Source organism: Amphiura filiformis, chromosome 7 (assembly GCF_039555335.1).
Source record: "Amphiura filiformis chromosome 7, Afil_fr2py, whole genome shotgun sequence".
NCBI lineage: Eukaryota > Metazoa > Echinodermata > Ophiuroidea > Amphilepidida > Amphiuridae > Amphiura > Amphiura filiformis.
This window is the reverse complement of record NC_092634.1, coordinates 60,254,653-60,264,985: the sequence shown is the minus strand read 5'-3', so window position 1 is coordinate 60,264,985 and position 10,333 is coordinate 60,254,653. Positions and strand designations below refer to the sequence as shown.

Genomic DNA, 10,333 nt, shown 5'->3' with positions numbered 1-10,333 from the left:
TTTAATTTCAAACATTTCAGGTGTGGCATACATCTATAGACACGGACAAAGTTTCTCATTGAGTGACCTATTCTATTTCCTGTTAAATCTAGCTCTTCAATCTGTACACCGCAAACACGCTCTGTGTCTAACTTTTTATCAGAATCACCCATGGTCTTACATTTGCATCTCTGCATATTCTGCAATGCTTCAGCAAACCTGTCGAACGCATTCGCCCATTCATTTGGGTTCATAAATCCACCTGGTAAAGCTAACCGTCTTAAATGGGACATGTATTTCATTGCCTTACCTAATTTGCACGCATCATCAAACTCAATATTTTTGATATATATTGATTCCAATGGTAAACAAGGTTTGGCAGGAATCGCTTCTTGACTCTCATGAGATTGATTCAGATTTTGTGACTCAAATAAGTCAGCTTCATGTAAAAGGCTACTAAGTATTGCTCTACCAACACTATAAGGATGGGACCCTTCAATGTGTAGTTCCTGCAGAGCTGGGAACGAAATGCCACCAGACAGCACACCACGTATGCGTGCGTCCACCACCTTCAGTTTAGTTAGAGGGAAGGAAAGAAAACAACTTGTAAAATATATTTGGTGAAGAAAACAAGTATCCCTCCTTCTCATCATCAACAGTCATGTTCCTTGAATCTATTATTAGTAACTCTCGTAACAACAGCGGTGACATATCACCAGAATACTCACTTTTTATTGATATGTTGTGAACGTCCAGTTTTGCAAGACAAGACAAAGATGATAGAAACAAACAAAAGGACTTAGCTTCAAAACAAATCCCTTGAAAATACAATTCTGAAAGTGAGGTAGGAGCAAACTGTCGTTCCATGAGCAGATCAAGAAATGGTGCCAATTCAAATTGACCAATCTGTTGCACAGCATAAATGCGCACAGCGGATACAGTGGACATAGAACAAAGAAACTCTGCTATTGATGGGAAGTACGTGTCTACAATCTCTGCATACGAATCCAGGCGTATTTCATTTATGGCAATATCATCTAACCAGGTATATCCTTGTGTATTTATATAGCGATTCAGTACTTGAATGAACTCTTTCGATGTAAACATAGGGTTCCCGGTAAGTACACAATTATACAGAGGTTTCATGGACGCATGTAGATTAGGACATCTTTCTGTTTGTGAATTCATTTCAGCCTCATAGAGTAGAAAAAGAGGGATTTGTTGATACTCATTTTGATAAATACCACGATAAAACCTGCTCATGATTCCCAAGGTATGCCTCCTTTGCTGCTTATACATAGTATGCATTAGTTGTACAACATGCTGCAGGATGTCCTCAGCTGCATTAACACTCAGCCCACAAGCAAACCTTAAAAATATCTCCATTCGAAAACGGTTTCTACATTTGTAATCCGTCCTAAATACCTCTGGAATGACTCCTATCTCTATCGAATAACTTTGCCATGTGTAAAGCCGCGCACATTTCTTGAAATGTTTTGTGTAAAAATGTTGTATTAATCGTGAAGTTAGCACCAGATCGCTTTCTTTCTTTGACCATTACACCCAACTCACAAGCATCTTCAAGATGCTGTTTCTCAAATTCAGTCGCTTTAAATACTAATCTATCATCAAACAATCCTATGATAGCTATTTCGCCAATATGGGATAACACGCTGTTAATCCAATCATGAATAATGGACTCATCAAGCGCATCTGCTGTATATTTTGTGTGTTTATGTTTTGCTAGGTGCATGAGCACATCTTTGTAGAGTGTTGTGGTACTGATAGGTAGTTTTGCGTCTGTTGTCCAAAGCAAACACAACATGGATAAAATGATGGGAATGGTCGCGAGTTCACGAAGTGATCGTGAATCATTAATCCTATCTAGAAAGGCTTTACCACCACCACCACCACTACCACCACCACCATCATCATCATCACCTTCACCCACCCTCATCATCACCACCATCATAATCCACCACTACCATCATCATCATCACCATCATCATATTTACCATCATCATCACCATCATCATATCATCATCATCATCATCATCATCATCATCATCCCCATCATGATTATCATCTTCGTGGTCTTCAACACCATCGTCATCGTCTGTTTTCCTAAATCGTAGGAACTTATTCACATACTTTCTTTGAGCATTCAATGAGAAACCTTTTATTTCAACTTGAAGATATGGACCATATTGTTGACAAAATTTGCCTACTTGATTGGACCGGGTGGTCACAATTACACACGCTCCAGCCAACCATTTGCTGCACAACACGTTTCTAATATCTTTACACTGGTCAAAATGGCTAGTAGCCTCGTCGTATCCATCAAACAAAATGGCCACTGAAGTAGCATTAGCTTGGAAGAAATTCTTCAAGACTCTGTCTTGAAATCTTAGGTAGTAACTGATCTTGAATGACACCTATCAAATCTGTGTCGGTATCAATCTCATTCACTGTGATAACAAACACTAAGTCAAACTTTGACATAGGCGAGCTTTGTTTATTACATGCCCAATCATATGCTAGTTTGGATATCGTGGTTGACTTTCCAATCCCTGGCTTCCCCCTTACTAGGATGCGTTTCACTGATTTGTCTGTTTCACATCTTCCGCTCTTTCTTTTAATACATACAAGATCACCGTACGAGTTAAGTACTTTACATATGACTCCAGATGGTTTCTTGTCATCTTCGATGATTTCCAGGTCGACAAAGATGTCCTCCATGTTGGCAAACTCTTCTGGCATACCAGGTAGCAGCGGTACTTTGCCCTTGGTTTCACGGTATTCTTCCATTAATTGCATTCTCACCATTTCTAAATTGAATACAGGACTTCCTGCACCGGGAATAAAATATGTGAAAGAACCTAAACATTAAGAGCTATAAAAAAGGATGATTAGAGAATAATATGATTCAGCTATACAAGAATCTCACGTCCTGTGAATAGCTTTTGACTGGCGACCGCAAAGCCATTCTTAACCCCAGCTCGTCACATTTAGAGGTCAAATATATTCAAAGAACTTACGTTAAATTTCACCTACACTATTTTGTATTTAGATGGAATGTTGAGGAGACAATGGTGTTTGATAAACAACGTTTGAACAACATCGCAATAACCTAATGTCTCGTATAGTGCCTTTCAATCACAACGCTGCTAACGGATCTCCAGGACGGCAATCTTACAGGACACATAATGTCAGATCGTGAATTTAATCAATATCTTAATACTTGCACAAACTTAAGAATAATTGTGTTACTACCACATATAAACCACCAGCCCAAAAGAAAACTTGCACCATCGCTGCTTTTTGCTTCATTTGCTTTCAATAATAGTAAAGATTTAGGTACAATTTACAAAGCGTCATCTGGTGAAATGATGTTTGTTTCGTCCTTACCTTTTCCTTTATCCCCAACAAACACATTCATATTTTGTGCTTGATAACTGTCTCCTGAAACTTGCAGGATCTTCTGGTCTCCTTTGACAATCGTCTGCTGTTCTATCACGCTGACCTTCTCGCCATGAATAGATGCTGGCATGAGAGTCGTTGGAGATGAACTCCCAACTGCAACTTGATCTGTCAATAACACGAAGTTGAAATTAAGGAATCTTTAGCAATTTATAAAAGGCTTTGAAACAATGACGAAGTGCCTTGAACTAGGGAATTTCGACAAAAGTAATGAAGATCTTAATAATGAATCTCCTTACTTCAATACACTTTGAAACTACAAATGGATTACCGCATAATGATGAATAGCAATAAACTATATACCGTCCGCGTCCCTTTGTATCATGTTGACTACAGAGGGCGGTGTTATTGTTATTTTACATAGCAAAGCTGTTTCTGTCTTGGTCGTACCCGAGTACGGCGAATAGCTGAACCTACTCCACGGATTATATATGGACGGGAGAGGGCTTATAGTAATTATTCCGTACTTGATGCGATGCGTTCACGACGACTATTGGCTGCATGTATGAGCTATTATACTCCGGCGTAGTATTGATTTAGTATTTTACACTACCGCCTGCTGCAGTGCTGCATTTGCTGCAACGATTCCGGACAACGATACCGAAAAACTTGCTGGTTCTCATATTACTGCATTACATTAAAATTTGCGTTCGATAAAAGCTGCCGATAACTTACCTTCCTGGTTCTCGTGTTGCTGCACTACACCTATTGGTGTCTGCATCGTATTGTCATAGTTGCTAGCCATTTTGACACCATCAGTTGCAAACTTGTATATTAGTTCAACCTGCATGATATGGCAAAGGAGATTAAACTTCAATAACATGAATAATGAAATTTAAAGATAATTGCATTCAAATCGTCGTTCTTTTTTCAACACCGAATTCTTTCATTTCGGATGTAATTAAATCCACTTTTTTTTTTTAAACTTCAAAGAAATTCACTTTGTGTTGGAAATATGATTTTGAATTTCCAAATCATTATCTAAAACAAATTTGTTTTTAAATGGACTGTAAATAGTTCACTTTATTTTTATTTGAGCCTTATCTGGTAGTTGATATTTTTGGTGGCAAACTAGGCTCGAAGTTTAAAAACGTGATTTAAGAAATGTATTCCTTTGACAATGGTAGTGATGATGATGATTATGGTGATGATGGTGATGATAATGATGATGATGATGGTGATAATGTTAATGATGACGACGAATCACTGTCATTTTTTTTTAATGTCATTACCATCGGAAAGGAAATTGTAAACAAAACGCAAAGTACGGAAACTAGTCTTGGGACACTTGAGGACCACGCACCATATTCGACCCCCTCCTCCCCCGTAACAATGTTGATTTGGGTCTTATGATCAGCCTCCGTGTTCGGACTCTGCAATTTTGAATCCTAATTTGTTTGGTCACGGGAGCCTAATAGAACCCAACATTGATTGGTGGGGAAGGGGGAGGGGGAGGGATGGGGTGTTAGGAAAATGTTTAGGTTTGAGCACTTCATTTGCATTCTTTATAAACAAGTAGTAACCTTCAAATTAAATGACGTTTAGTCAAGTGTTTGCTTAAACATTGATATGGAGGGGGAAGGAATGTGAAACATTAATGTTACATTATTGTTTTGCCTGTCTTGCCCGCGTGTTATGTACAACCAGACGCACGTTTTTCTCGCTTCATAATATTTTGCAATGGTAGCCTGTTTTAACACACAGATGCATAGCGAAGCATATATAACTGTCTCTCTCGAGGACAACATTATAACTTTTACAATGAAACAATTCCCAGTTCATTTCATTAAGATCCACAACATTCTCATCTATCAGGGGAAGTTCTTATACCCCAATACATGTGTACATTCATTGAATGACCTTTGAAGATTTGGGTACAAAAACTCATACTCTGCAACTTGAGGTCAAATTTTGCACTATGATTATGTAATTGAGGTTATTGGACTGTGCCATTGGACGAGGCTCTTGTGGTCCATAGTGTTTGCTTTGAAAGGATACCTTACGTAACCAAATTAAATCGGCATACTCCCCTCAAACATGTTGAAGGACGAGCAAGGTCTGCTGACCTTTTATAACGAGAGGCTAATTATGTACTACGCATGTTTGTGCGTAAGCACACTTGTTTGTCATATACGCGTACTGTGTTCGCACACGTATCGGATTTTGAATAGTATGCGTATAATGCGCAATGCGTTTTGGGCGTTTAAACATTACTAGTAAAATGTACTGGAGATGTTTGTGCGTATGTGTATGATTTGGAAATTCAAAATCATAATTGCCAAACAAAGTGAATTGCTTTGAAGTTTAAAAAAAAACTGGATAAAATTACATCCGAAATGAAAGAATTCAATGTTTTTCATAATATCGATTTATACAATAATACCGTAAACGTTCGCCTAATGACGTACCTGGGCTCCTTTGCCTTGGGTAAATTTCATGTGCAAAATAGAGAGCTCCCTCCTCTGGTTAGGTTGTGCCTAAAATTCCACTTATGTCAAGGGAGCCCATAGCGCCATTAGGCGAACGTTTACGGTATAAATAACGGTTAAATACTTTATGCGATATGCTGAGTAGCGCATTAGGCAAAATCGGCGGTAAAAGTCGTTAAAAGCCCCCTCTGTAGAGAGAATTTAACAAAGATATGTGGTCCGACGAACACCACTATTCAGCACTAAATGAGATTTCCTTCTAACATTAGGGGCTGTGCAATAATAATATTATGAGCTCTGTGGAGGGTAGAAATCGGGGGGGGGGGTATAATAAGGTGGTTGTTTTTTGGCACAGGTGCCCTTTAAATAAAACTCTATATATAGGCTTACAGAAACAATATAAACGGAAATGTGCAAATTTTCCTTCTCAATTCGCTCGAAATTTATATATCTGGACCATGTAAGATTGGCAAATACAAAAATTTGGCATGTGCAAAGGGGGGTATTTGGCAGGCAAGAGGGGTGGGCAATCTTTTTGGCACGCTTACATCCCAGGGGCTCATAATTATTGCACAGCACCATAATGGAACAGCACAGCACGTATGGAACAAAGTTAATCAACTTATTGGAATGATCTGTAATTCTTGCATAGTGTCTGGCATGCGCGGGGATTGCCTATAGTATTATGATCTACACGCTATAAATATAAATATAATATCAAAGCAGCTTGATTTCCAATAATAAAATATGATTTGTTAAATTTCTTTGATATACGATGCTTTATGGGATGGGGTATGAACGTTTGGACAGTATTTATTGTGGGACATTAGAGCACATCAGATATATCGAATTGCATTCTGAATACGAAGAATGTCCTTCTGATATCAAATAATTTATAACTAATGATTTATACTTAAAGTGTATGTAGGTGGGATGAAAAGCCGACGATCAATTTAAAATTTTGACCTTTCGTATTGAACATATGGATTTGTTTCCAAAAACACCCAAAAAATTAGGTCTTTTGGGGAAGAAAATCCATATCCTATCTATGAAAGGTCAAAATTTTCAATTGATCGTCGGCCTTTCCTCCCAGCTACATACACTTTAAGAATATATCATTAGATTTATACAATTTACTTCGAGGACTGTTATATATCAAAAATGTAAAAAATATCAAATTTTAATAATTTGTCATAAAATTTGTATTATATCGTGAATTTCAAAAAATGAAAATTATTTGATATCAGAAAGACATTACGGTATTCAGAATGCAATTCGATATGTCTGATGTGCTCTCATGTCCCACAAAAAATACTGTCGAAACGCTCAAAACGCTCATTCCAGATCCCTTAAGCTACTTTATTCAAATGAAAACCACTTTCATGTATTGTATAGAATAATTTTCAAATATGAAATGATCTAGTTTTGTAAACTAAAAAAGGTTCATTCATAAAACTTTCATAAAACAACACTACCAGTCCATCACATCGTGCAATTTTTAAGGATTGAGATACTGCCAACTATCATTTCAACTCAACCCTGTATAAAAACAGTAAAACGTAAAACGGATTGTTGTTGTCAAATGAATCCAAGCAGTGAGAAAGAAGCACGTACCGAAATAAGGAAGTAATACTACCTATTGTGTGTGACGCGATTACCAATGGAATTGGTATGTGATCAGTGACAAATGCTATACATACTTGAAAATTCCCCAAATAATAAAATTCATTAAAATGCCCTTGACTAATGAACAGAACTATTATTATTATTATTATTATTATTATTATTATTATTATTATTATTATTATTATTATTATTATTATTATTAGTAGTAGTAGTAGTAGTAGTAGTAGTAGTAGTAGTAGTAGTAGTAGTAGTAGTAGTAGTAGTAGTAGTAGTAGTAGTAGTAGTAGTAGTAGTAGTAGTAGTAGTGTTATTATTATTATTATTATTATCATTATTATTATTATTATTATTATCATTATTATTATTATTATTTAGTAACAAGCATGCATAAATTGGCCGTGTACATACATCAAATCATGGATATTGATCTATTAGGTCTTCTAATTAGGTCTTCATAATTTCTATAACCCTACCACTTTGCACGGTTTGCAAATTATGAACTAGGCCTCACTGAGTAGTGTGTTAAGCAGTTAGCCATTTCAGTCGCATGGAGGTAATAGCCCAAATTGTACATTTGTAGATTCGTGCAAATATTTTTTTGATTTACAATAATCAGTAGCTTGATCTAAATATCTTACCTTAATGTCTGAAGTGTTCAAACTTCCGTGTTAAAATGGCGCATTTTGATGATCAGTGTCAACCCTTACTATCACAGACAAATTCACCTGTACGTGTGGCTAGTTCAAGTTAATGGCAGATATTGTTCACCGACCCGGAAAATCGTGCAAAGAAGACAAAGAAAATAACGTGCGCCATTGCCCTAACGACATACAGGGTATCCCAACAAAAATTACCGGATGATTTTGTTTTGTCATAAATAAATGAACTCCAAAGTACATAGATCTACTCAATTACACAGTAATAATGTAGCACAATCAGTTTCCTAGAACATATCGATACTCATAAAATAATTGGGGGTAGGAATCGTATTTACGCCAGGGGAGTGGAAGTTTTACGGTGATATCCGAATTTTTTTGCTTAAACCATGAGGGGGGAATGGGAAAACAAGGGGAATACGAAGATTTTGTCAAAACTCCCACTTCTCCCCTGGTGTAAATATATAAGCGGTCACCGTTGCAGTATCTAGTCCGTCCGACTTAACCCTAACACAAACCTTACCATAACCTTAACCATAACCATAACCACATAACCATAACCATAACCATAACCATAACCATAACCATAACCATAACCATAACCATAACCATAATCATAACCATAACCATAATCATAACCATAACCTGGAACATGTACCTAACCTGCCACAGCCCGAGCGGACTAGATTATGCAAGTGCTAGGGTAGAGATAGGGAATTGGAGACCGTTAAGCTCATTTGCATAATTTACATAAACATGGACAATGACGTACACTAAAGGTTTTGTATTCTCTCCAGGAACTTCAACTCTTCGCCGTGTTTCGACGCATGGATCTGATATTTCGGATATAGATAGATATCGGGCATTCCACGTTTATGGGGGTAGTTTGAAAGGTCATCGGAGGTCAAGGTCAAAGGTCAAAATTTCAACTTTGTCCAATCGGGCCCAAACTTGGTAGGTGGAATCCTTGATACGAGGTGAATATATGCCCAAAATAAAAACGAGGTCAACCGAGGTCAAATGTCATTACGGACGGGTCAAATTTTAAACTTTGTCCGATCGGGCTCAAACTTGGTGGGTGGAATCCTTGATACAAGGGGAATATATGCCCGAAATAAAATTGAGGTCAAACGAGGTCAAAGGTCATTACGGAGGGGGTCAAATTTTCAAACTTTATCCTATCGGGCTCAAACTTGGTGGGTAGAGTCCTTGATACGAGGGGAATATAATGCGCAAAAGAAAATTGAGGTCAACCAAGGTCAAAGGTCATTACGGAGGGGTCAAATTTCAAACTTTGTCCAATCGGGCTTAGGTCATCAAAGGTCATCAAGCCAAGTTCATCTAGGGTCACAGGTCATATGGGGTCATATGTGCTCTCACGTACAGCTACAGTGCCCTCGCAGCTGCAGGTGCCCTAGTTATATAAATCATGGTAAACATGTCTAAATATTTAGTATCTTTGTGTCAATAAATTAAGCAGAGAGAAATCGAATTTGTCAAATTAAGAATTCTCACATTTCATGGAACTTTTAAAATACATTTAACATTATGAAATCCGGGAAATAAAATACACACAAAAAATAAAACAAAATACAATATAATTATCTTATTTATCTACTTGTTTATTTTAATTTTCCAATTTGGTCCATGGCTAAACAAATACATCAAAATATTACAATACAGAGAAATGTGAAAAATTAAATAAATTAACGTACAAACAAATTAATTTCAAGAACCACTGTCCCACCTACCCCAAGTGGATGGGGTAAGTGGTACACCATAATAAAAAGGCCCTAATTGGCTAATTTGCATGATTTCATCATGATTTTCTGCTATCAGGCTTGTAAAAAGTGTTCTTTTTTTATGGTAAATGAATTATTATTATCTCTCAATTTCTCCTAATTCTCAGCAAAGATTTTTAAATATTTGGAAATAAATAAGTATCATTCCTCAAAGTTGGCCGCCATCATCAAGGTAGTGTTGGTCTCAAGCATCTCCGCAGCTCAAATACCAAATAAACTCCAATATTGAGCAGTGAAATTATAACATACATATTTGCAATGGGGTTAGTCATCATTCGGTATCGTATTGGTGGATTTACTGCTGCAATGAAGATCTAGTATAGTAAGTGTCCCACTTACCCCCACTGTCCCACTCACCTCA

At 37.1% G+C, this 10,333-nt stretch overlaps 1 protein-coding gene across 1 annotated transcript; it reads right to left on the bottom strand.

Moving 5' to 3' along the window:
- Positions 1-2,135: 2,135 nt before the first annotated feature.
- LOC140157414 (uncharacterized) lies at positions 2,136-8,264 on the bottom strand. The gene is made up of 4 exons (XM_072180601.1): positions 8,153-8,264; positions 4,135-4,243; positions 3,388-3,567; positions 2,136-2,828 (listed from the first exon to the last, which is right to left on the bottom strand). Exons 2-4 carry the CDS (start codon positions 4,202-4,204, stop codon positions 2,347-2,349), a joined length of 732 nt encoding a protein of 243 aa, XP_072036702.1. The 5' UTR covers positions 4,205-4,243; positions 8,153-8,264; the 3' UTR covers positions 2,136-2,346.
- Positions 8,265-10,333: the final 2,069 nt, after the last annotated feature.